Source organism: Lytechinus pictus, chromosome 8, assembly GCF_037042905.1.
Source record: "Lytechinus pictus isolate F3 Inbred chromosome 8, Lp3.0, whole genome shotgun sequence".
Classification (NCBI taxonomy): Eukaryota; Metazoa; Echinodermata; class Echinoidea; order Temnopleuroida; family Toxopneustidae; genus Lytechinus; species Lytechinus pictus.
Genome location: NC_087252.1, coordinates 6,377,777 through 6,404,977, shown reverse-complemented (window position 1 = coordinate 6,404,977; position 27,201 = coordinate 6,377,777). Strand labels below are relative to the sequence as shown.

The window sequence follows — 27,201 nt, the reverse complement described above, 5'->3', positions numbered from 1 at the left end:
AACTAGAAGGGGGATGGGAAGGGAATGCAATATCAAATTTGGTCCAGAGGTTTTGTTCTCCCTTTTCCAAGGGTCTGTGGCTGAAAGTAAAAACGCAGTTGTTGTACACTGTTGTCAAACAAATTAAAGACGTGTCCTAAACGTGCAGTTGTGATGGAATGAAAATATATCTGGGTTTCATTTTTTATAGTTTTGTTTAATTGCAACATTGCACCTTAATCAAGATATTGTTTTCCCTTGGGCCATGCAGAGCTGCCAATTAGCAAAGGAGAAGAGTACTGATGGTTTCATGTGGTACTTCTTTAAAAAAACTGAAATGTTCTTGTTCGGGTTAGCATCTCTGGCTACGAACCATAGTGGTCTCCCCGCATTCATGCACTCTTAAGATAATTTTTGCCACCATCCAACCAGGTGCAGTAAATGGGTACCTGTTAGGAAAGAATACCGTAAATGCTTGAGCACCTGATCAGGGAAGCCATGCTAAAGCCTGGGTAAATGTATGCAGTGTTTCAGAAATGGTGCTATGTAATGTTGCATAGGGTATTATCCTTATGTGAAATCTTTGTTTTCTTCATCTTGTTTTCCCAGGTCGTTTGATCTTTGACAACTTGAAGAAGTCAATTGCCTACACTCTGACCAGTAACATCCCCGAGATCAGTCCCTTCCTCATCTTCATCCTGGCTTCTATCCCTCTACCATTGGGTGTCGTTACTATCCTCTGTATCGATCTTGGTACCGATCTGGTAAGTACAAACCCAACATGATATACAATATATTGGACTGACCCATTGGCAAACCTCCATACATGGAAGACAACATATTGGACTGACTAGTTTGCCAACCTCACTACATAAAAGGCAACATACGGGACTCACTCATTGGAAGACCCCCAATATGAAAGGCAACATACGGGACTTACCCATTTTCTGACCACTCAATCATTGTTAGAAACCATCTCAATATTTACTCCATACTACTGTACAATCCTACCTATTTGTCTTTTGGGAGACAATGCTTAGCAAATTCTAATTCCATGTCATTTATTCTTCATTATTACCTTCAGGTCCCTGCCATCTCTCTTGCCTATGAAGAGGCTGAGTCTGACATCATGAAGCGTCGTCCCCGTGATCCTCAGAACGACAAACTGGTTAACGAGCGTCTCATCAGTGTATCTTACGGACAAATTGGTAAGTGTACTTTCTAACTAAACTCTCAGTAGACCCAGTACTGGGCACATCTGGGAAGTTTGATGTGTAATATATTCTTTGTCTAGCAATGATATGCAGTTGAAAATCCATCTAGTTTCTAATGGCTACCAATGAGGTTAGAAGACTCTGACTCTGGCTGTGAGGTATACCAGGGCCTTGTAACAAAAAGGTTAGGAATTGATCTCGGGGGCTAATTTTTACAATTGATCATACATAATAGACATTGCAATCAGTCATATAAATCAGCCTTCAATCAATCTTTAAGTTTCTTGTAATGGGTCCAGGTGTCAGAATTAGGGCCTGTGAAGCAATCCTTTTCATAAAAATTGAACTACCTTCTCAAATGCCACTCCTTTTGGATCTCCAGAATCCCTCTATTTGTACTCGTATTCCACTCAAACTTGTCAAGCCTGTGCAAGATTTTAAGCATGTACCAACTGTATGTTTTCTTCAATTATGATCCAAGTTCTTGAGAGTTCCATCAAGATTTTTTGTCTGATAAGTCAGATCTGCAATTTTCCTAAATTTTAATTGGCTGCAAAGTTCTGTCACTATGGTAACTGTCTTATAACAAGACTTGTCAGATAAAATGTCTGACAACTCCTTTTATGAAATGCTCCCTGAGCCAATCAGATGCAAGGATTTCTGGAGCGTATGTAACAGTTGTCGATGAAGTCTAAATCTGTTCAAAGTTTCTCATCTTAACCAAGTTCCAACTCAATATATTTCTTCAGGTATGATCCAAGCTTCTGCCGGTTTCTTTGCCTATTTCGTCATCATGGGTGAGAATGGATTCCTTCCCAATGATCTGGTCATGTTGCGTAGTAAGTGGGACGACAAGGCTGTACTCAACGTAGAGGACTCCTACGGTCAACAATGGGTGAGTAGCACAGACTGGGAATGATGTATTGACATTGGAGTGAAATGACATGGGACGGGAGGGTTTCATGAAGCACCTCATCAGTGATTTTTGACTGACAGATTTGTTATGAGCCAATCAGATCCAAGGATTTCTGTACCTTGAAATAGTTGTCAGTGAAAATCACTCATTATTTCTTGGAATGTTCCCCTTGTATCTCAAAATGAGTTTGCACCAGAACTTGGCAAAATGTCCACCCAAGTGTTTGTAATGTATGCATAAATGAACAAAAATATGTGCCATATTGGGGAAGGAGGGGTGGTCACATAATTGTTATAAATTAATGATGCTTATTTATACCTATTAACCAAAATGTTCTCTAACTCATTAGAACAAGTGTTGTTTGAAGGTTTGCATGGTGGCATGTACGATCGCTGATGTGGTTTACGGTACACCATGTGGAGTGTTATAGAAACAGTTGATAGAAGAGAAGAAATGGATAGGCGAGAAAGTGGAGATTTGAGAGTAGAGTATTCTTTCTTGAAAGTAGTCCTGAAAAGGACTGTAAACCAGGAAAGTTTGATGAGTTGAGAACAGCTTGAGTAGTAGAGCTGATGAGGAGATGCTGGCTTGAGTCGGCGAGTAGAGATGATGAGTAGTAGAGAGACTCGACGTTTCGGACAGGTTGACTGCTGAAGACGGACAGTCAACCTGTCCGAAACGTTGAGTCTCTCTACTACTCATCATCTCTACTCGCCGACTCAAGCCAGCATCTCCTCATCAGCTCTACTACTCAAGCTGTTCTCAACTCATCAAACTTTCCTGGTTTACAGTCCTTTTCAGGACTACTTTCAAGAAAGAATACTCTACTCTCAAATCTCCACTTTCTCGCCTATCCATTTCTTCTCTTCTATCCACTGTTTCTATAACACTCCACATGGTGTACCGTAAACCACATCAGCGATATGTACTAAAAGAAGTCTGTTGTTTAAAATATGTCCTTTGTGCCCATTATGTCGGATTATACTATATATCTTGTTCATTATCGGTGTTTCTTTTCCTATTTAACAGGGCTTCAACCAGCGTAAGCAACTGGAGTACACCTGTCATACTGCTTTCTTTGTATCTATCGTGGTTGTACAATGGGCTGATGTCATCATCTGTAAGACTCGCCGCAACTCCCTCATCCACCAGGGAATGAAGTAAGTATACCACCTCCCAGGGAGATGTTTCATAAAATTATGCATGTATCACTTAGCAAAAGAAAGGGTCACCCGTCATTTATGAAGTTGTGGTTAGCTTACAAATAGCTTTATGAAAGGGCCGCCTCTTTCTGGAATATGAATACTAAATACAGAGCTGCTAACTGTTTAAAATAATTAGTATCCAATTTTGTTCAGGAATACAAAAGTAAGAATTAGAAAGCGAAAAGGGGGTAAAATAGTTTCTTTCATAGGAATACACAGAATATGATATCAAAACAAGCAAGCACTGAAAGAATTTAGAATGTATTATTGTCAGATGTAAACCACATTGTAGCTTGTCAAACAAAATGGTTGCATGGAAAGGGTCTATAAATTATGATGAAAAAAATATAGAATGGTCATTTGAGAAATTCTAATATGGAGGTACAAACTACATGCACTTACAAAGGATTGCAGGTATCAAGTAACTTAAAGTCTCAGTGCAGTTTTCTCCAAAGTCACTCCTTACCATAGCTTCCATGAAACATATTTTGTTTTGGCAATTGGGCAATGCTAATAAATATATCAAAATCCTTTTGAAGTGCAGAAAGATGGTTTTGAAAAAAATTGTGTGATAACAAATATTTTGTTTTCATCTCTTTTCAGCAACTGGGTGTTGAACTTCGGTCTGTTCTTCGAGACTGCTCTGGCCGCTTTCCTCTCGTACTGCCCTGGTCTTGAGAACGGTCTCCGTATGTACCCACTTAGGATCGGATGGTGGTTCGTCGCTATGCCATTCTCCCTTCTCATCTTCGTCTACGACGAGTGTCGTCGTTTCATCCTTCGTCACAACCCCGGTGGTTGGGTCGAAATGGAGACATACTACTGACTTCTTCAATCCCAATGCTCCTACCCCGTATCCCCCTATGACACAGTCCCTCCTACTACTCCTCCCCTCAAAGCCCCCACTAAGGTCCTCGCCAAGCCCAAGCCAATCGCCAAGACCCTCAGCAAGCCCAATTCTAATCAGGGCCCATCAACCGCTGCCCATTCAACAAACTTCCACCCGTATACTGCAAGTCAGCGATCATACCTCCATGCGCACCGCCCTCTACAGTCTCCAATCACTACAGTCCTCCTCCAGTCACTACCCCCTCCTGAACTCCTAGCTCCCAAACCCGATCTCCCCTCTCGCCCCGTCAAAGAAGATCGACTAGAAATGTCTGCTGCTCAATCTCTCATTCTCAAGTTCTTTGATAACCTCTGCAGACAAACTCAGCGTTGCCCCGGGAAGACGTTTTCTCGTATTCTCCACGGCACGCTAATCTTTTTACGATACCCAAGCTTCGTGACGTTATGAATCGTCAAGCTCAGAGTGTTTTATTCACAATACATTCAATTTTTATTTGTTGATGGTACTATTTTTAAAAACTTGAAATTTCTATTGTATATTGATTCAAATAACTAAATATGAAACTTATTGAAAAGTCGAGTATTCTATTTGAAATCTACATTATATTAATTTAAAAATATTGATCTTTGTATACTGCAATACGTATGCACCAAATGACAGTTGAATATCGGAGAGGTCATTTGTCTGGTATGCATGCGGAAGTGAGAATAGGATATATTTTATTAAAGGGTTATCAATGAGCTTGAGAGGAAGAAAAACTTACGAGGTAGTAGCGTTGGGTTCAGTGATCTTCATATCCTCCTTATTGGTGAATTATTCTGTGAATTTGTGATTTAGAAGCATTACATATTAAATGCAGGCTTAGTTTGCGTTGGTGTTCATTAATCATATACTAGTCAGTATTGACTTTTTTAAAGTGAGGTACAAGGTGTCAAAATCACGTAATTATCATCTTTTTGGTTGAAATGTTTGGATATATGAAATTGTATAGTTTTAGTATGTCAGTTGATGTATAATATTGCTGAAGACGTGTATGTAATGATTCATTAAATGTACAGGAGATCTGAGTGGGTCGATGCGTAAATCATCAAAAACTGCATCCATGCCAGTTACAATGAGAACTTTCAAACTTCAGTTTTTTTCATGAAATTTACATATTACTGCACACATGTGTGCAGTTTACTCACTTTATGAAAAAACATTGTTTCAAATAATAGAGTAATTGCCATGAATTTGCTCTTGGTTTCCTGTAGTTAATTATATTAATATGGACCCCCTGCCAAAACCAGTGATTTTATATTTCCCCTTTGCGAGTTGGATATTACCATGAGTTCGCCTATGGTGCCATGATACAACTCGGGCAATATATCTCTGCTAAGCTGGGCTGTTTAATATTTGGTCATTATTATACTTCACTGTTTTTGGTGTATTATGCTTAACTGCCATAAAAACCTGTACCTCTAGGTCCCGAAGGAAAGAAAAAAGAAGTTTTTAATTGTGTTTTATTTTAAACATTGTGAAAATTGTGATTGTCAAATGAATTTTGAGTGTTTTGGTTGTCCATGAATATTAAATTGGTTTTTATCATTCCCCTGAGCGATTTTGTTGATTTCTGTTTTATTTCTTGTCATAAGTTGATCAGTCAATGATAATTTAGAGCCGTCAACTTTGTGATTTTAAAGAATTAGATGAGTAGCGAAAAGTGGATGAAAGCCTGGAGTGTTGCAAGGAACTTGCGATCAATTACAAGTAAGTTTCAGGTCCCAAAATCAATCGAGTCTTGCAATTAATCTCACATTTGCAATTGATCGCTAATGTACTTTTTGTATCAACGATAAATTGATTTGCTTTAAGGCCACCGCACACCTTACGACCCGACTGGTCGGCGACTGGCTTGCGACTGAGTGAGGGAGATGAATCGCAAGGCAGTCATAAGCCTCGACACCGCACACCTTGCGATCCGATCTGCGACTCACGCATGCGCTTTTTGCTTTTTGGCATAGCATCTGAGAAATTGCGCTTACTACTGCGTATGCGCGTTGTTTATCATAATACGCGTTATGCAACTCTGCTGTCTGATTGGCTGGAAGTTGGATTGAGCTTGCGATCCAGTCATAAGGATTCGACATGTCAAATCCTTCCGATTTTCCTTGCGACTTGTCTCTGACCGGTCTGCGACTCTGAAGCTGACATGCGCTGTGACGTCACATCTCCCCTCACTCAGTCGCAAGCCAGTCGGCGACTGGTCGGGTCGTAAGGTGTGCGGTGGCCTTTAGATAAGATTGTTCTATTACTTGTAAATTTACAACCAATATCGTATTTGCAATTGATTGCAAATCTGTTCTTGCAACACTCCCTGTGACAGTAAGGCAAGCCAAGAGAAAGCAGTGTCAAAGTATGACTGAAGGAGTATTGTGTGTGAAGAATGAGAGGTTGTGTGGTAATTATCCCAATAATCAGCTAAAAATCCTAACAGCATTTCATAAAATAGTGATTTTAACCGACTAAGCTACTGAGATTTTTGCAGCCAGTTGGCTTGGAGCATAATTGTTGGTGAAAATCATTGTAGAATAAGAGATAGTATGGTAATTGTCCTAATATCATTAATCCTAATAGCATTTCATAAAATGAGTGATTTTCACCGACTAAGCTACTGAGATTCTTGCAGCTGATTGGCTCAGAACATAATTGTCAGTGAAAATCGTTTAATGAAATGCTGTAAAATGACATTGAATGGTAATTATCCCAATAACAATATAAAATCCTAATAGCATCTCATAAGATAGTGATTTTCACTGAGTGTAAGCTACTGAGATTTTTGCAGCCAATTGGCTTGGAGCATAATTGTTGGTGAAAATCATTGTAGAATTAGAGATAGTATGGTAATTGTCCTAATATCAATAATCCTAATAGCATTTCATAAAATGAGTGATTTTCACCGACTAAGCTACTGAGATCCTTGTATATGATTGACTCGGCATAATTGTCATTGAAAATGTTATTTGTGTCATGAAACGCTGTAAGATGAGAGATTGGCAATTGCAATAAGCCAGTTCACGGTTAGCTCATGATCAACTTTTCTCAAATGACCTTTGTGATTTTTCATTAGGATAAGCACTATCATTTTCAAATGTAGATGTTGCGTAAGCTTTAACGGTAGAGTATTCAAATTCTAAGAACAAAAGGCATTGTATAGACCAGTACATCAGGGATAAAGTTTGGAAATCTGTTTTATTGTCTGCCTTTGGCACATTTGACTATTGTTTAGGCTACTGTCAAATACCAGTGATTATGAAGGCTATATTTATTACTCTTCAGCTTGGATGTGATAAAATTAATATTTTGAAAGGAATACATGAATCATCATCAAATCACAAATGCCTATGTCAGTGAATTTGAAAGCCACCTTCATGGTTTATCTGAAATGACCTTTTTTCTTATCGTGCGCAGTTTACAACCATGAACAGGCTTATTGTCCCAATATCAAAAATCCTAATAGCATTTCATAAAACTTGTGATTTTGAATGACTCTTATGTCTAGCTTCCAAGATTTTTCCATCTGATTGGCTAGGAGCAAAATTGTCAATGAAAATCACTGTTTCATGAAATGTTCCCTTGGGGTCTATTACTTAATATTCTTTCTCCAACTTTTTTGCAAAATGAGGCTTAAAAAGGGCACTTATTCGATTGATTGGAGGTTGAATCGGAAAGACTCAACTTGCTCTCTTGAATATAGAAAACAAGAAAAATCCATTGAACACTCTGGTAAGGATTAATTAATGGGTCATAAAATTTGTCTTTAATTTAATACATAATTATCAAAATTGCAGGTAATTATAAAACTATGTACAATCAATTCAAAGCACACACATATTACTGCATAAGAACATGAAATACTGAAATTACACACATTAAATTGGCAATAAACATTAAATGTATACTCTTCTTACATCGCTTTAGTAGAAAATGGATTCAAATGATGTGATCCATCATTCGGTGCCCATTTAACATAAAGCTTAGCAATTGATTGCAGGCTGATTTTTATCATTAATAACATCGTTTATTGAGTATGATTAATCACAAAAGTCAGTCCAACTATAATTCTCTTAGCGTTAAAGGGGAATTTCATCCTGGCAAAAAGTTTATTTCAAAAAAATAGCAGAAAAAATAACAAAAAATATTGTTGAAGATTTTAGAAAAATCCACCAAAGAATTTAAAAGTTACTAGAATTTTAATTATTTGATTTGTGACATCATATGCATGCAGCATTCCTACATAGCGAAATTCAATGAAATGTCATTTTCTCAGATAATTGAAAATGGTTTTTACTGTACATTTTGTATGTCAATAGAAAAATCATTTCACACCTAATCATGAAAAGAAAACAAAAATCAGTCATCAGGAACCATTGAAGTGAAATTCATGCATTTTATATTGCATTACATATGGGGCCAAAACTTAAAATTCAAATAACTTTCTTAATCTTTATCAGATTTTCCTCAAACCTTCGCCAATATTTTTTAAATTATTTTTTTCTGCTATTTTTACAACAAACTTTTCTTCATATATGCTTCATATCTGCTTAAATAGCTGATAAAATTTCACTTTTTTATGGTCAACAATTTTTGTTTTGTTTTTGTTTGCATATATTTACAATGCTTATCAGAAGGCATTAATTAAAGGAGACATTCGTTAGGAATGCATGCTCCAACTGTCATATAAAGGGATTTGAATTCATTACTTATTCCTTGCTCCTTCAGTTGCGATTTCATTTTATGAAAGTTTATCACAAATATGTAAAGGCACATTAGGTTATAACACTCTGCTATTACAAGGCCCCTAATTTCCTTCACTGGAAATCGATTTGTAATTAAACATAGTTAACAACATTTATTCCATCTGAGTGTATAAACAGAGCAATGTATTATTGAAAGCTCTCATTATAATGAAAGCACATCATTATGTAAAAAAAAATCAGGAATTTTCATTTAGTATTCATGCATGCGTGTCAATTACTGCACAACCGAAACTGGGCAGCTGTCAGGTTTTTAAAAATGGGATCTGCGCATGATTACATTTATGGGAAATTGTACTCCCCTCCCACCTTCCCTTCTCAAATATATAATAAGTGCAATGAAAGCTTTGTATATATACATCTCTCCATGTTTTACATGGAAATAGATGACATTGGAAGAAACATTACATCTATTAAGACTTATTGGCCCGTATTCTGAAGCAGGGTTCTACTTAGGCCATGGTCTAACTCTGTGCTAAAATAATCGATGCCAAAAAATGTCAAAATCTTGATAGCAGTGTATTTTTCTTGTATTCAGACTGTTCTTTCGTAATGCTCTCTAATGGCAAAGGTAAACTAATTCAAGTATTATTCCCACTTTCCCAGACTGTTTAAAATGATCTGAGAGTAACAGATTAAATATAAATCAAACCTGGGCCCCGTCTTACAAAGAGTTGCGATTGATCCAATCAATCACAACTATGGAAAGCCAGCAAAGTCAACATCTAAAATGCATGTTTGTTTAAAAAAAATTTAGATATGAATGTATATTCATAAATTCATTGATTTCTTGACAATTTGGGGTATTCTCCTTTCTTTACACAAATCTCCAACAGTACAGGACCCCGTCTTACAAAGAGTTAAGATTGATCCAATCAATCGTAACTCTATGGAAATCCATCAGTGTCATCATTTTTTCTACAGGAAATTTGCAAAATGTCCTTTGTAAAGAAAGGAGAACACAATTTTAGACCAGAGTTGAAATTAAACCAGAGTTCGGATTACTTGCCATTGAATCTGTGAAACAGATACATGACTTAATATACAGACTGAACTATACTTTGAATGATAAAGTACTCGTATCAAATATCAAAATGAAATGTATAAATATCTTGGCAAAGTACTTAGCATTGAATGGCAAATATTTCTGTTCATGGCAGTCTGATATACAATGTGCACAGTGAGAAATTCATATAGATACAATTACAGGATTAAAGGATCACCCTCATCACATCATAAAGAAATATACTCCAATCATCCACCCCGTATGTACATAAAACATTTTTTTTATGCCTAATGAAACTGAGTTAACTCCAAATCATGTTTTATCTGTAATGTACCTTGGACCTAAAGCCAAGTAACTAAAAGCATGGCGATTGCTCATAGCACTGATTATTAAACATGATTGATTGCATTGCCTATTGTGTGCAATCAAGCATACAAATTAACTGTATGATTAATGAATAGGCTTTGTGGAACAGGGCCTAAGCCTACAAAAACTTATGCAATGGCAAGTTGGAGCTGCATGTATAAAGTTAGAGTTGTGATTTATCTAAGAAAATAACTGAACTCTATATTGGGCCAGTTGTAGCTTTTCAACAATGTCAAAAAAGTTTAAACCATGAAAACTATTGAATAATTTGGCTTCGAGAAAATCAACTTTTGATTTGCATATTGGTTAATGGGTAAGAGTTCACACAGTTCATACCAATCATCAGCACATCATCTTCAAAATCTCTTATGAAAATATGAAAAATCTAAATTTAAAAAAGGGTTTATTGTCGGTGGGGGACAAGGTCTTATATCTCATAATGGAGAAATATCATTTCATGGTCTTAATGACTAAATACATGTATTTAATCAAGTGATATCCAGTAGAACCCTAGCTCTCAAGGTCAACAAATAAAAGCATGACACCATGTTGAAAGGCGGAATGTCCCAACGGCTGTGGAACAACAGCCATCACTCGATGGGTGCATCGTTAAGCTGTTCACATAAAGCGCCCGACTTTACGCTTGACTTTTGAAAATTTCTTGTGCTAAATCTAAGGGCCGTTTCAAAAGCTGTTCATATATTATGCTCGGCTTTACAAACGATGGGTGATCGTTTCTTGGGCTTAATTTGGGGGCTGTTTCATAAAGCTTAGAAGGAGAAGAGGAAGACAGAGGAATAGATGGCTGGAAGGAATTACTAAAGAAACTGGAAAATCTTTGAGAGAACCAAGCATAGAACAGCATGGAGAAAGTTTGTCCATGGGGTCACCAGGATTGAAGAATGACTGAACTACTTTCACTACTACTTCATAAAGCCGTGTGTAAGTTATGCCGATCTTTATGCACTACTGGGCCCCGTCTTTACAAAGAGTTATGATTGATCCAATCAAACGTAACTATGGAACCCCATCAGTGTCATAATTTTTTCTACAGGAAATTTGCAAAATGTCCTTTGTAAACAAAGGAGAACACACCAATGAATTTATGGATATACATTCATATGCAGAGAAATTCTTGAGCAAACATGCATTTCATGTTGACTTTGTTGGCTTTCCATAGTTGCGATTGATTGAATTAATCACAACTTTTTGAAAGACTGGCCCCTGGTGACCCTTCCTTCTGCTTATCAGATGCTCTATATATGTAAAGCAGATTTTTTTGTAGATTAAAATTCTCATTGATAGCAAACATTTGAGGAAAAAGTTTATTATTTACAAGATTTGAAGAGAATTACACATAGTTCACTCCCATTATACTAAAGCAGGGTATTCGGGAGGAGCTCTTAAATAGCGCAAGAAAGGATCACCGATCATGCATAAATTATGAAGAGCATTATGAAATGGCTCCAAGGTGTAGCGAGGGAAGGGGTCAGCAGTAGTCTGTAACTTTCGAACAGCTTTATGAAATTGCTCTTGGATTTAGCACCAGAAAGGGTCAGTAATCTTGAACCTTGCAGATGTACTCTCCCAAAAGGCGTACACGTTGTCTTGGAGAGTAATGAAGCTGCTATGTTACTTAGGAACTGCCTCATGAATCATCAGCCAATTTAACTCTTTTGAGATACAAGGTTTCCTCACCCCTAGCATATTCACATACTATTCAGAGCATTTGGTCTTGACAAGCGGTTAATGCTTTGTGAAACTGCTCTTGGATTTAGCACCAGAAAACGTTACCAGTAGTCCTAACTTAGGGACAGCATGGTCAATCACCACTCCTTTAACTCTTATGAGATACCAGGTTTTCTCACCTTTGTATTGCTAATGCTATGTCCTATTCAGAATGGTTTATTTTCAATTGGTCTAATGCTATTTTGTCCAATTACCAACTTGTCTACTATCATTTGGTCTACCATCAGTTTGTCCACTATCCACATGGTCCAATTGCTATTTTGTTCACTCATCATTTCGTCTAATAATCAGTCGGTCCAATAGCCATTTAGTCCATATACCATTTGTATAATTGGACTAAGTGTATATTGCGCGAAAAGAATGAAAATGTAAAGGATATTAGACCAACTGGTTATTGGACGAAATGGTCATAGACGAACTGGTGATTAGATGAAGTGATGACTGGACCAATGGTTATTGGACCAAATGGTTGTGAGACGAAATGTTGATGGCATTAAACTAAAGAAGGTAGACCATGTAATGAGTGGACGAGTTGGCAATTTACCTTCTGAACACTGGCCTTGATAAGCAGCTACTGCATATCCTATGAATGGCAGGCAATGACAAAAGTATCACCATCGCTAATCTTGTAATTATGTAAAAACCTATTAGGGTACCTAAGCCACTCGTTACTATACAAGTGTGATTTGTCGGTAGATTCGAAGTACACGCGGAACTTATTTGGTGGGAGGCCGATGATGGCGCTGATTTGCTTGTTGAGTTGTCGAACATTGTCTTTGACGTTGATGGTGATGTCGTAGGATTTGTTATTGTATGAGATTTTACAGTCGTAAGTAGTGCGTGGGGATAGATCCACCTTGGCTAGCTCTTGGATGTTCCCATGTTTAGCGATCAGTTCATCATACCTGTCAAAGAGTATGACATGAACTATCATGAACAAATATAATCATCTGACCATTTCTATTATCCTAAAAATGTTTTTTTAAGTAATGCCATACCATGACAAATGGATTGATTGACTGATTAATTGACTGAGGTCTTACATTTTTACAATACTGCCAACAGAATGTGTCATATAAGTGTCTGAATATCAATCTGTAAATTTAAGTTAAATGTAAAGACTGGTTTTCTTTAAGAAAACCAGTGTAATTCAATCCATTAATAATGCATTGAATTACAAATAAATGGAGTAAATAAAAATGACAAACAGAAGCAACTCTGTGGAATGAGTTTTTAATAGTCGGATGAGGAATTTTGTCATTGTACTATGTGAAAATACACAGAATACATAGAATTACTTGCTGTTGAAATGTCTACATTTGAGAATTTGGGGGCTATGTGACTCAATTCCTTTAGTGTCATGTAGAGCAAATAGAAAGTATCCCCAATTTAAGAAAAAGTCAATTTTAACGGAAATCAGACTTGCTTCTTTTTGTCACAGGATGGCAGAGTACTGGAAGAGTGGGCAATTTAGAAATTCAACTACTTAGTCAGCTTGGATGAAAGTTTATTGAGCATGGGTTTCAAACAAAGCAATTCCTCTTTAAAAAAAAAACCAACTGACATTTCTGTCCCATTCCATATCAGGCTTGAACTTACCTTGTAGGTCTTTCATCACCATCTCTAAACTTCCTGATGAACATTCTCTCCGCTTGCTCCCTCTCGGTCTCTGTGATAACGCTCCTATTCAGTCTCTCTAGGTTGCCCAACCTAGCGACAACCAGCTGCCTAATCTGCTTCTCTGCCTTATCCCCCTTCCCCGTCACACACAGCAATGGGATGCCCTTGACCAGGGCTTCCGTCAGAGAAGGGAATGCATTCAACTTATCTAGTTCGTCCCACGAATCGACTAACGTCTCATTGAGGCATAAAACCTTGAGGTTTGGGAATGCATCTCCGGGATTATTCCCTAATGTCGTGATAGGGTTTTCCATGAGGATAAGCGTCTCAAGTTCAGGGAACATGTTACCTAGTTTTTCTATGTCCTGCCAGTCTCTGACTTGATTGTTATTGAACTGAAGGAGTTTCAGGTTCCCGTGAGTGCAGTCTCCTGGGGTTACCTTGCTCAACTCGTTCAGACTTAGATGAAGTTCCTTTAATCTGAAAAAAAATTATAAACCAGTAAATTAACAATTATAATTAAAGGGATGGTCCAGGCTGGAGATATTTATATTTCAATAAATACAGTAAAATTCAGAGCAAATTGCTGAAAATTTAATCAAAATCGGATAACAAATAACAAAGTTATTGAATTTTTAAGATTTGCATTATTCCTGTGAACTGTTCTAGGTATGTCTTCATTAATATACATTAGGTATATGATGATGTCATATCCCCACTTGTTCTTTTGTATTTCATTATATGAAATTAGATTTATTCAAAAAAATTCTACCAAGAACTAAAACAATTGGATTGACAACTGATTAAGTGCAGTAGTTATTTATTGCCACAAATTATTTCATCATAATGGAGACACATCATTAATACACATGTATGAAAAAATGAATGATTTCATGTTATAACATAACATCTAATGAATATCCATGATGATGTGCACATAACTGTTTTCACAAAATATTGATAAACTTTAAAATTCAATTCCTTTGTTATCTGATTTTGATTAAATTTTCAGCATTTTGCTCTGTGAATTTTACTCTATTTATTGAGATCTATATAAATATATCCAGCCTGGGCCATCCCTTTAAATAAAAGTATCCTTTTTATTAGTACTGTATATTATATTCAGTTAGTCACAAGAAAAATAGGAAGAGAGTTTGGACGAGCAACCTAGAATAAAAAAATTATGACATTAGAAAAGAAAATACCTCAGATTTATTAAATCAATTGCAACATCACTTCATGACTTAAATATTGAGTTTTGTATTATCCTAGTATCCATAAATGTACCTCTAGATTGGTTTCTATGAACTACTTTTTGGTGGACAGCCTCCGACCAATTCAATAATTCATTCATTACAGCTATTCCAATACTACAGTGATAAGGGTATAGATATTTCAATTGAATGAACAAATAAAATAATTGGTGTACAAACTGGATTTTGACATCAATACTGAAAAAGAGAAAACTTCAAACCAAAAATCTGTATTGAATATAGGAGTTCTGAGACACAGTCTCACAGAATCTATAATGCATACATGGGACGCGACAAGTGAGGCCAAGGCTTGTAAAATTTGGCCTCGAGGCCGGCCTCAATTCCATCTCTGCAGTCTACCATACATGTGACTCAACAACTGAGGCCAAGGTTTGTAAAGTTCGGTCTCGAGGCCGGCCTCAATTCCATCTCTACAGTCTACCATACATGTGACTTAACAATTGAGGCCAAGGCTTGTAAAATTCAGCCTCGAGGCCGGCCTCAATTCCATCTCTAGTCTACTTATATGTACCTACCTCTGCATAACAGTGAGAAGACTATGTATAGATTCCCAACATAGTTTGGTATTATTCAAAACCAGTCGCTGTACATTATCCATAGTGACTAGACTTCCTGCAGTTGCTAAGGGGGTTTCTAGGGGTGGGGCCAGGTGTAATGGATTTGAGCTGAGGTTGATGAACTCTAAACTCGGAAGCTTACTGGTGATGTTCACAACCTATTCAGAGAAATTCATGAAAATAAAATAATGAATCAAATTATTTTTCCATTTTTGCATGTCCATCAACTGAACTTTCATGCAAGAAAACCAAAAATAAATCAACATTTTTGTATCCAGTGTTGTTCTCAAGGATGGCCACTGGCCAGAATTACATCACACTCAAAGAAATTGTGCATACCAACTTAACAATCCTCCCCTTCCGAACTGTCAGCTAATTATTTGATCCGTTTTCAAATATCATTTAACTCTCAAAAAGCTTTCTTCTGCTTACAGCTAAACCAATAGAACCAACTCCAAACCGACCTTACAAGCTATGTCATAGGTTATGGTAATGTATTTGGTCTATCAGTCGCCAGTAACACAAAGCTTAGCAGTCATCGTATAACATTTTTCTACGATTGATTCTCTTGACCACAATGTACAATCAATCGTAAAAATCAAACGTACAATTAATCGCTAACTACGGACCCTGGAGTTGGTTTGACCAGTGTGTCTGTGGTATTCATGAAAAGACTACCTTACCTCTTGCCAGTTGTCTAGAGCATTCTCAGCTAAGTCAAGCTCTTGAACACGTTTACAGAGTTCAGCCAGCTTTTCTTCATCTCCAGCTCTCTGGATCTTGCATCGATTCAGGACCAAGATATTAGGTAGCTTTAGATCTGTTGTGTCATCTGAATAATGGAGTTCAAAGAGAGAGTATGGATGAATGATTGAGAGAGACAAATGGAAGGAGAGGGAGAGAGAACAGGAGAGAGAGAGATCATGGGGGGCGTGGAAAATTGATATTTAACTTTACGGACTACCTTTTTTTAGCTAACCAGCCAAAGTTGCAATATAATATCACAGTTTACATTGAATCAGGGGCACATTTTTATAAGTTAACCTGTTGCCATCTGGAACCGGGTTATACCTGTATAAAGTCTATGGGAATGACAAAGTTCAGTATTTAACAGGTTAAGGGCTCTCGGAGGCATATTTGGGGGGGGGGTAGGTCAAATAAGCACTGAGCCACATTACTTTTTTTTCCCTGAAGAGACATTATCTTTATCAATATCATCCTAATCAACATCAAAACCAATCATCATCCTCTTCATTATTGCCATCATCATCATTTTCATATCATAGCTATGATTATCATCAATTATGATCATTATCAATATCATTATAATTTTTTTTATCACTAGAATTTTCATTTTCACACAAAAAAGTGAAATAATCCGTGAAAATAAAAAATGATAAAAGCAATGATATAAAATGATAATGATGAAAACGATAATTGCTTTGTTTAATATGCAAAGTTAATTACGTATATCCAATATTGTCATCATTATTTTTTTTTGAAGTAGAAAGAGTAGTAGTACTACCTTGCGTTGGTTTTGATTTCTTTGCAGGAGCACTGAAATAGACCTTAACATCTCCCATATCATGAAGACCAGATTCCATGTTTCCATATTTGGTCAATATGGCATCGATCAGTGAGTTATATTCTCCTTCCTTTTCAGCCATCGTCCCTCATATACTGTAAGGGCAAACAAAATTATAAATCAAAATTAGGCCACACTTGGTCACACCAAAATTGTCTAAATTATTGCAATTGCATAAGCGGTCAAAGCAGGGAATTGCTGATTCCCTGGTAAAAAAGTTGAGGAAATGGCGCTTGACACTTGACAGCTCTAAGCAGCACAGTTGCAGTTTAGGCCAGGGCCAAAAAACAAGTTTTCAGTGATGGTAATACGTTTGTTATTCTTTTTTTATTTTAGCTTTCTCAGAATATTCACATTGAAATTAAAGCCTTGCATAGTTGAAATTCATCATGTAATATTTCTTCATCTTGCCTCCAGAGGACAGGCTGGCATCAGGTTTGTCAAATGTCTTCAGTTTATCCTGCGAGTAGTCAGTGATTGCAATTTTTATCTGCACTTTTTTGCTGCAGTAGGTGCAAGTGATCTCCATGCAGTCAATTGTGATGACTTCATTTTGGAGTTTGCAAAAACAGCAGAAGCCCTTTCTTTGTCCAGTAGGTCTACAACTGAAATTATAATCTAATTCAAATATTCCCAAATCCTGTAAGCTTTGTTTTCCTTTTTACTAGCACTGCACCTCTACCCATGCCGCTCAACACCAAATCAGTTTTAGGTGTGATGGGGTGACCATAATTTGCGCACGTTTTTAAAATTATCATGATTTTCAATAAAAAATTTCTTACAGTTCACACAAAATTAATGAAAATCATGAATACCAAACAGAACGCACAATCCCAAAGTCAAATTCGCTAGACGGAATTGTAAAGTAGGTCACAGGTTTCGTTGATATCGCAATCTCAAAATTCTATGACGATCGACTAGTGCGTGCTCAGCTAAAAGTGTCATAAAAAAGTGTGACCTTAATTTGCACACGATCGTTTTGCAAAGCTTTAGAAAATAAATCAAGCAGACAAAGGTAAGATAATTTTATCAAATGAAGTTTAAAATGACATAATTTTGGTTGGTATCTTCTTCTTCTTCTGTGCTGAATTCCACCGTTCACCGGAGAACTGCAAGCCTTTAGTTGCAGTACAGCATCACATTTTACTCAGCACTCTGTCTCTGCTTGCAAACTGGTGATTTCTTGTTCAAAGCTTGTCGAGAAGTTCCGATTTTCTCAGAGCGGACGCAAAAGGTAACAAAATTTGCAGAAGTTTTGCCAGTATTTTCACAAATTGAGGCCTTAACTTCGAGAAAATAATTATACTAAGTAATTTTGGGTTACTTTTTTTTATTCTCGGCCTGGCTTCGATCATTGAAAATGAAAATTGAAGAAAACACAATAACAATGAAACTTGAAAGAGGAAAGAAAAAAGGAATTACAAAAAAAAAGGAGAACTAGAAAAAGATATAGATCTAACCACCAATGAAGAACACAGAACATGTCCATGATATTCAGTAAAAATAACTGACTTTTGGTTAGCCCCTTAGTGATTGAGCTTTTTTACTAAGTCAGAGTGAACTTCGACTTCGGATCAAAATTTATTCTAACATGCACACAGCGAAAATTCATGCAGCAACCCACCCAGACCTCTGGCATAAATAACTCTCAGCCCTCCGCTGCAGCCGGCAACACAGTCTACGTCCTTCTGCTGAAACTCCTGAAGCTGAAACAGTGAAAGAAAAGGAACAGTGTTTAAGTCTAGAGCAAAGAGATCGATTACTTTGAGTTGCACTTACTTAGTTGTACAATAAAAATGAAAAAAGAACTAACGGAATCGAGGTCAGCTGCCGCAGCTCGGGTTCTTTCCGATGCATGTTAACGAATTACGCACGCGCGTCTAGAAATAAATATTACGTCACAATGATCGTTATGAGATCACCTTCCACGTGTCACACAAAGTTTGTAAACAAAACACAACTGTTATATTTGGGTCCTCCCCTATGCAGTAGCTACAAACAAAATCAAGAAGAAAGAAATTATAGAAAGACTGAACGGGATGGAGGAAGAAAAAAATGTTAAATTTACTTCATAATGGTGAAAAGCAAATGAGGAATAAATGGGCCTACAATGCAACTGATAAGCAGAAATGAGAGTCAGAAAGGGGGCATGGCCACAAGTTAGAATAAGGAATATAATCAAAGCAAGAAGAAAATTTCGAGCAAGAGAGAGGGAAAATGGAAGGGATGCAGATGAATCGAATGAAAGGTAAAAAAAACTGGCTCCACTATATAGCCCCTGCCCCTTAATTGGTTCCAAAAGAAGCACACATTTTTTTAAAGTGACTTTTTAGAGAGCGTGTATTAAAAAAAAAGAAAAAGAGAGACGGAGTGAGAGCTGAGGGGGGGGGGTGAATTCAAGCTACCTGGTGTCATCGGTAAGGCTTTAATTTTAAGAAATTGATAAAACTTTTAATTCTCAATTCCTTTGCCACTTGAGCTTCAAAATAAATAACTGTAGGCCCTACAGAAATGCAAGAGTCTAAAATCTATAATTTGTTCAATAGAATTTATAAGGTTTACAGAAACACTATGATCAAGTCAAAGCGCGTCATTTTAGAATGCCTTTGAGACTGATTTTCTTCTTCCTCCTTTTTTAATCCCCCAGAAAAAAAAGTTAAGAGTGAAGGGAAAAATTGAGGCATATCATAATATTTATGAATTTGTGTCAAAAGCAATCAAAATCTTAGATTTTTGTTTTTACTGGTATTATACTACAACATTTGTATTAGAAAATAAAATAAAATTGCTCGTTTCACTCGCTCACAGCTTTTTCTTATAATCTTGCCGCGAACAGTCTGCATGGCCTCTTCGAATTAATTATGCCACTGTATGGGAACATGGCCCTGGGAAGCGGGGGTGCCGCGTGTATTATTCTCTCCATAGGCTGGTAGGTATATAAACAAGATCAGAAATGTAAGCAAAATGACCTATAATTTGCAGTGAACCACCCCCACCCCCCTTTTTTTTTTGCCTGTCAAATTTACATCATGCAGCACCCCCCAGTCTAAAACCTTTCCCAGGGCCCTGACTTGGAGGCCGGGGGACGTACAAGACACAAAGATTGGTTACCAATCTGGTAACGTTACCAAATTATGATTATTGCAACTATGCGGGCTTATGATTGTCAGGCAATCACAATTTAAGATTTCCCCAATATAGTTTCTACAAGTTTAGTAAAAATTGTTCCGTATTTTCATTCTTATACCCGTTCGCCGCGCGGGGAATGGGGGGCACAAGAATAGGCCTACAAAATCGCCCGCAAAATCGCCAAAAATAAGCGGCGTCAGGATAATTACTTAATTCCAAAATGTGATGTTATATTTTGTTTTTCTCCACTGAAAAATGGAAGGCCTACTAATCATAGAATTAAAATGACCCAGACCGCTCCTTTTATGCTCACCTTCCTCCTTAATTAATTCCCGTTTCTCCCTTTCCATTAATTCGTTTTTTCTCTACATATTTTTCACTAATACTTAAGGGGAAAAAATCTTCGCGAAGCGCGGCCGGGTGCCCCCTACTGATCCTGTTATTATGTAGCCCCTATATTACAAGGACCCCCTATGGTTCCAATGCGTCTTTTGATATTTCAATATAGACCCTAGTAAGAAAAGTCAACATAAAAATATCACCTGAAAAAATTATCATTATGAGTGAAATTTCGAAAAAGGCCTTAAAATCTTTACATTTTTTTAGGACATTGAAGGTTACTTTGCCATATGGCATATTTCTATGATAGAGCATAAAATATTCAAACAATATGAATAAAGTGAGTCTACAGCCTTGGACTTCGATGGCTTCGGATTGGTTTAAGCTTTGATAACATTTTTTTTTTCATATGGGGTATACCTTGTATTTTACACTAAACAAATAGGCCTATTGTAATTCAATACGTATACCTGGGGCGGCAGAGCGAAGTTGAAAGTGGGGGGCACAGGGAAAAAGGGCACCTTTTCTTTCTAAAAGGGCACTATTGAACATGGCCGTATGCAGAAATTTTTTTTCGCGGGGGGGGGGGAGCATGAGCAGACTTTCGGAAAAAAATTAAAAGCGAGGGAGCAAAGCGACCGAGCTTATCATTGAGGTGCTTTTTATTTGCATTTTGTTAAGTGAATATTGATGGATTTTGTGCATACTTTTGGTGAATTTTGTCATAAATCTCTAGTGCAGTAAAAATTGAGTTTTCAAAATTTCGGTCCGGCCATGATCTTAAAACAAATATAAAAAAAAGAGACTTATCTATCCCCACTCACATGACTCATGAAACTTAGGATTATTTTTACAAGTTTTTCATTCATTAGGCCTGCGCTTGCAGAATGAAGCAGATCAATAGGCGCTAAATAAAGAAACCGGGTGCTCATTGGATACAGAAAAAATGTATTTCAGGGCAACTTATCTGATACGAAGAACAGGCACCTATAGGAGAAGGCAGAGGGGGCCACAATAACACTTAAAGCAGGTCCTTCTCAGGTAAAAGGGACACAGGACATGTTCCAGGGGCACTTTTCTTGGGTAAAACTTAAGGGGCACTGCACTAGAAAGGGCACCAATAAGATGGCTAAAGGGCACTTGCAAATGGCATAAAACGGATCCTTCTCAGGTGAAAGGGGCCCCAGGACATGTTCGTGAGGGGCACTTTTCTTGGGTAAAAATTAAGGGGCACTGATTCGAGAAAGGGCACTTATTACAAGGGAGCACTTGCTCAGACATAGAACGGGTCCTTCTCAGGTGAAAGGGGCACAGAACACGTTCGTGAGGGGGCATATTTTGGAAAAAAAGTGGCATTTATTCGATAAGGGGAAAAATCTAAATCTAATTAATCTGTGAAAATAAATAAATGAAAGAATGAATGAATAAATAAATAAATTAATTATCAAATAAATAAATAAATAAAACTAATATTAAATAAAATAATGAACAGCGTGCAGAAAGACCAATAAAATTACAGCATTAGCGCCATCTAGCATCAAGTTTTATATAGTTTTCAAATACTTAGCTTTACTCCAAGGCATGCAAGTATTTGATAAAAATGTATAATTAATTTTACTTTTGAAGAAAAAGTTAGTCGTGGATAAAGAGAACAAAATAAATGCTACATGAGATTTGAAAATGTTTTATTTGCACAATATAATTTTCACTAATATATCTAAAGTCATATACAAAATATTAAAAGTTCAAGAAAGCCTGAAAAAAATTAGCTACTGATCTGAACGTCAAGTTGTTGCGTTGGCAGAGAATTTGACATCGCCCTTTTTCCGTCATACATTTTTGTATTGTTTACCTTCCTGTAAATGGAGGAAGAGAAAAAGCCTGTGTTAGAGCCAGAGACAGAGAGTGAAGTTGAAAGTAAGATGAGCGACATCAAATTAGAAGGAAACATTGACGTGCCCGCTGTCCTACAAAACACTGGGTAAGTTTTACGTCGTCACTCAGCGCAACGACGAACAAGTCAACAACTGAGTCACGTCAAAGCACTGCCGAGGTGTCCCGATGCCGAAGTCTTCGGCATCGGGACACCTCGGTAGCGATGCCAAACCAGCCGCGCGTTTGCATCGGTATGCTTAGACCAAAAGCTTCGGTCTCTGTTATGTTGGTTGTTCATGCAGCTGAACTCCGTTGGCTGCACTCACCAAATACAGATGTATGAGGAGAAATTTAAAAAAAAAAAAATGTTAAAAAACTCCTCGAAACAGACGGCTGCCAGCTGTCTACGGTATGCTCTGCCCCCGTGTAAAACATGGTCTCAGAAAACTCTTTTCCAGTCTTTAAATATTCATTCAGTAATACTCTGACCCACAAAAATCCGCAGATTATCAAATTAAAATACGAAATTCTCACTTTACATTCTGATTTGAGGTTAGATTCGCCTAATATTTTGCACTTGAAATGTGTCTTGAAACCTGCCTGATCGGTAACCCAGAGAGCTCCCGCCCGCGCAGCGGGCGGGAGCCCAGAAGCTTACCGTGTATTTTACCATTGTCACCGGACTAGGGTGATTTATGGTCTAAATATTTCTCCAAATGAATTGTGAAAACAGAAAGTATACAATTACCACGATTATATGGATGAAGGTCTAACGAGTGGCAGATTCCTGACATCTGGGCACAGTCTGGAACCTCAAAAAAACGAAAAGTTCTCTCCTTCTACCCCGTCTCGATCGGCCATTTTTGTTAAAAATCGTAACAAAATGGCCGATCTAGACTGGGTAGAAGGAGAGAACTTTTGTTTTTTTGAGGTTCCAGACTGTGCCCAGATGTCAGGAATCTGCCACTCGTTAGACCTTCATCCATATAATCGTGGTATATGTATACTTTCCGTTTTCACAATTCATTTGGAGAAATATTTAGACCATAAATCACCCTAGTCCGGTGACAATGGTAAAATACACGGTAAGCTTCTGGGCTCCCGCCCGCTGTGCGGGCGGGAGCTCTCTGGGTTACCTGATCGGATGATGCGCGCGGCCATTTTGAATCGCAGAAGCCCAATGTGGAAAGTACTGCCCCTGTCATAATCATGTGACACACAATATTTTGACTTACAGCAGTGTTTGTGGCAGTTTGAATCGTTAGCTTAGTACTTTTGCTCTGAAATTGTCTTTAAAAATCTGATTTGATCATGATGTGTTGAGATTTTGTTGATATGGTGATTTGATGCACCCTAGGCCAGGGTTCATTACATGCCGCCGCGCACAGAAAATTCAAGCCATAGAAGTCGTGTGTTGTGGACCCAAGAAGTGAGATCCCAGCACGCACGACCCACTAGTTAGAAATCCACTGCCAAACGCGGTTCGTGGTGCAAGGTTAGTATACTAATACTAACCTCGCAATACGTGTGAGTGGATTTGATGATGACATGAATGTTTTGACCCCTTTATCGTACCCCTACACATGAAAAACCAAAAACTCCCAGCATCATAAGATTCTTTGAATTCTAAGCTTTGTAATGATACCAATCTTGTTGCCAATTAGTAAACCGCAAAATACCGCCAGCGGGAAAGACTGCGGCTTGCACTGTCCTCAATCTGGAAAATTTAGGGTCAATGCGGAGACTGTAGTCTGTTGAGTAGGGGTGTTTGGTTTTTGGTGATTATGTAACAGATATTGATGGACCTTTCTTGCCCTTTTAAACCCTGATTATGACCCAAGGCCCCATCTTTTTTTTGCCCAATTTACTATAGATCTATGTTTACCCCTTCCATAATTTGCCCCAGGCCCCTGCGTGGCATTACAACCCGCCCCCTCACCCATAATTGCCATTACTCACCCCGACCCAATTTTTTTTTCTTTGGGGGGGGGGGGCCCTATGTTACATGTACCCCAAACGTGACTGGCCCTTGCCCCGACCCCATTTTTTTTGGCTACCTTTACTCGTCCAACCTCACTGGTCCATGCCCCCATCCCGACCTTAATTTTTTTTTCTAGCTACATTTCAGTCGTCCAACATTACTGGCCCCTCCCCCTATCATGACCCCTTTTTTTTTTAGCTACCTTGACCTTTGTCCAACCCTACCGGCCCCTGGCCCCCATCCCGACCCCATTTTTATTTATTTATTATTTTTTTTTTTAGCTACCTTGACCTTTGTCCAACCCTACCAGCCCCCTTTTTTTTTTTTTTTTTTTTTTTTTTTTTTTTTTTTTTTTTTTTAGCTACCTTGACCTGTGTCCAACCATACCGGCCCCTAGTCCCCCCCCCCATCCCAACCCCTTTTTTTTTTTTTTTTTTTTTTTTTTTTTTAAGCTACCTTGACCTGTGTCCAACCATACCGGCCCCTAGTCCCCCCCCCCCCCATCCCAACCCCTTTTTTTTTTTTTATTATTTTTTTTTATAGCTACCTTGACCTGTGTCCAACCATACCGGCCCCTAGTCCCCCCCCCCCCATCATGACGCTAATTTTTGTTATTTATTTATTTTTTGTTACCTTCACCCAATCCCGACCCTATTTTTATTTAGTAGATGATACGTGTGATATAGTACCATTAACCGATTCATTGATCGGTGATCAGGCAGGTTTCTTGCATAATGATAATAATCAACAATGGTATTTTATTTCAAGAATGTTAACAGCATGAACTGAATTGTATAGAGCTATTACATATGAAAGAAAGCCAATTTCAGACTGGTTTGCAGTGGTAAAGGTATTTTAATCCATGAAAGACAGCCTCGCTGCAGAGACATAAATAATAAAAATACAATGTAAATACATATTGATAAAATAACATCATATGACCCATGTAAAACATTTATTCCATGTGATAATTTACAATTATTTCAATAAATAGTTTATACAATATTATGATTATAAGTCTCAATATGACATTTCTTTATTCTTGCTTCACACATAAGGGTTGATAAAAATATACATATATATCATCCATAACTAAACTGCAGTTTGGATAAAAAATGCAAAAAAACAATTCCTGCATATTACATAATAAAAAGACAGGTTTTATTGCAATACGATCCAATTAAAATAACTCACCGCCCACACCTCTCAGTATCTCTGGTTTAATGCACTCTGGTAATTACAGTATTGTTATGTTGAGCTAAAGGGAAAATAAAACAAACTACAATCAACATCATGAAACAGATCTGACGGTAAGTGGTTACAGTCGCATATTAGTGTAAAAACATTTATAAAAATCTTAACTTCAGAGGCATAAAATATGTCAGTTTACATATTAAAAATTCATATAAAGTAATCCCATAGGCATCAATAATTATTTAGTAAGAGTAAAATACATGATCACACAAAGTTTACAAGTATACAGTAGTATAATAACAATAATAATTAACTCACTTGTACTTTGACTGAAACTAACACGGGAAGACAACCTTCTTCTTCAAAAGCTCAATCTCTTCTGCCCTCTTCCCGCCAAATTTGTGCTCTAGCTGGCTTCAAAAGAAAACCTCCTACAGCTATTGGGGGTACATTATTGCTACCCCCAACTGACTCTTGATTGGTCAAGAGATCAACCCAGCCAAGTATATCCAGGGATGCTTAAATGCATACCTGAATACACTTTGAACAATAGCCATTGTTCACCAAACTACAGCAAATTTAAATAGCCTGATGCAACCCAATGGGGGTAGCCATTTTCACATTACAACACATATAAACAAAAGAAAACATAACAGTATTAGTACTTAATAAAAAATGATATCAAATTGCATTACACAAATATATACATGGATACAAAGCATGAAGAAGCATAAATCTTGTGAGGGTAATAATGGATGCAGCTGGGCAAGTGAAGTACCTCTGCTCTTGACTTGTTAATTACATATTCATCTCATTTGCATATTTACCATTTTTTTGTGGAAGATACATGTATGTAATATTCTATGAATTTGTTCTTGTGCAATTGAACATCATATCATTGATTACATTTGTATCCAATTTATTTGTAATGAAATGGCCCATACACAAGAACAAACATCATTGTAACATATACAATATGTATACTATATTGCATCATCTGATTTGCATATGCCTTTAAATTTGCATATTTTAATACATGTATTTTGTTTGAATTATATATTATACTAGTTTTTAATCAAGGAATGGGCCACTTGACATATATATTGTTGGTGGTTAATTACCTCATACATGTAGTTTGAATAGAAATATTTTTAACATACATGTTTACAATATACGTATCATTGCATCACAACCTCATTTACATATAGGATCTTTGGCATTTTAAATTTGCATATTTAACTATATGAAACACTGTTTTTTTAATAGTTTATATTGGTTTAATCAAAGAATGGGCCAATTGACATATTTTGGTGGTTAATTGCCTCAAACTCACTAGCATGGGTGAAATTACAAAGGCAAATGCACATTCCGCATGAGCGGCAGACATTTTTAATGATATGCGTGCATATTTAATTAGATATTTGCCTTATTTGCATAAATTAAGAAAAAAACGTAGTCTTATTGCAAAGAGCAGGTCACAAGCTTCAAAATGAATGGTCACAACATATGTATACAGTAAATATTTTAAAATGATGTGGCATCGCTAACCTCGGCAGCCGGCAGTGC

The 27,201-nt window shown here is 37.2% G+C and overlaps 2 protein-coding genes across 11 annotated transcripts in view; one reads left to right on the top strand and one right to left on the bottom strand.

Annotated features, from left to right (window-relative positions):
• The window catches only part of LOC129266467 (sodium/potassium-transporting ATPase subunit alpha-3-like), a 29,305-nt gene extending 23,545 nt beyond the window's left edge, over positions 1-5,760 (top strand). For both annotated transcript variants that reach the window (XM_054904322.2, XM_054904323.2), the window contains exons 16-20: positions 589-743; positions 1,064-1,187; positions 1,943-2,088; positions 3,139-3,269; positions 3,918-5,760. In XM_054904322.2, coding sequence (XP_054760297.2) covers positions 589-743; positions 1,064-1,187; positions 1,943-2,088; positions 3,139-3,269; positions 3,918-4,140 — 779 coding nt within the window. In that variant the 3' untranslated portion in view covers positions 4,141-5,760. The remainder of the gene's footprint in view (positions 1-588; positions 744-1,063; positions 1,188-1,942; positions 2,089-3,138; positions 3,270-3,917) is intronic.
• A 2,819-nt stretch (positions 5,761-8,579) lies between these two features.
• On the bottom strand, positions 8,580-26,031 carry LOC129266468 (tubulin-specific chaperone cofactor E-like protein). Of its 9 annotated transcripts, XR_010294379.1 has the most exons (9): positions 25,954-26,031; positions 25,636-25,699; positions 18,742-18,823; positions 17,058-17,212; positions 16,216-16,364; positions 15,491-15,690; positions 13,681-14,181; positions 11,539-12,986; positions 8,580-9,659 (listed from the first exon to the last, which is right to left on the bottom strand). XR_010294379.1 is itself a non-coding variant. In XM_064103453.1 (8 exons), the coding sequence occupies exons 4-8, from the start codon at positions 17,197-17,199 to the stop codon at positions 12,665-12,667; spliced, it is 1,314 nt and encodes a 437-aa protein (XP_063959523.1). In that variant the 5' UTR covers positions 17,200-17,212; positions 18,742-18,823; positions 25,636-25,699; positions 25,954-26,031; the 3' UTR covers positions 8,580-12,664. The 9 variants fall into 9 exon arrangements, 7 of the variants coding, with proteins under 7 accessions (XP_063959523.1, XP_063959528.1, XP_063959526.1 ...); XM_064103453.1 differs by having other exon boundaries at positions 8,580-12,986; XR_010294380.1 differs by lacking the exons at positions 25,636-25,699; positions 25,954-26,031 and having other exon boundaries at positions 18,742-18,927.
• Between the last annotated feature and the right edge of the window lie 1,170 nt (positions 26,032-27,201).

What these genes read in the sequence shown, in the direction of transcription:
- LOC129266468 (XM_064103453.1), bottom strand. Translation starts at nt 17,199, where the DNA reads ATGGCTGAAAAGGAAGGAGAATATAACTCACTGATCGATGCCATATTG. An exon ending in GAAATCAAAACCAACGCAAG is followed by an intron (nt 16,365 to 17,057) that starts GTAGTACTACTA and finishes TCCATTATTCAG; the next exon opens with ATGACACAACAGATCTAAAG. An exon ending in CTTCTCACTGTTATGCAGAG is followed by an intron (nt 14,182 to 15,490) that starts GTAGGTACATAT and finishes ATTTTTTTTCAG; the next exon opens with ATTAAAGGAACTTCATCTAA.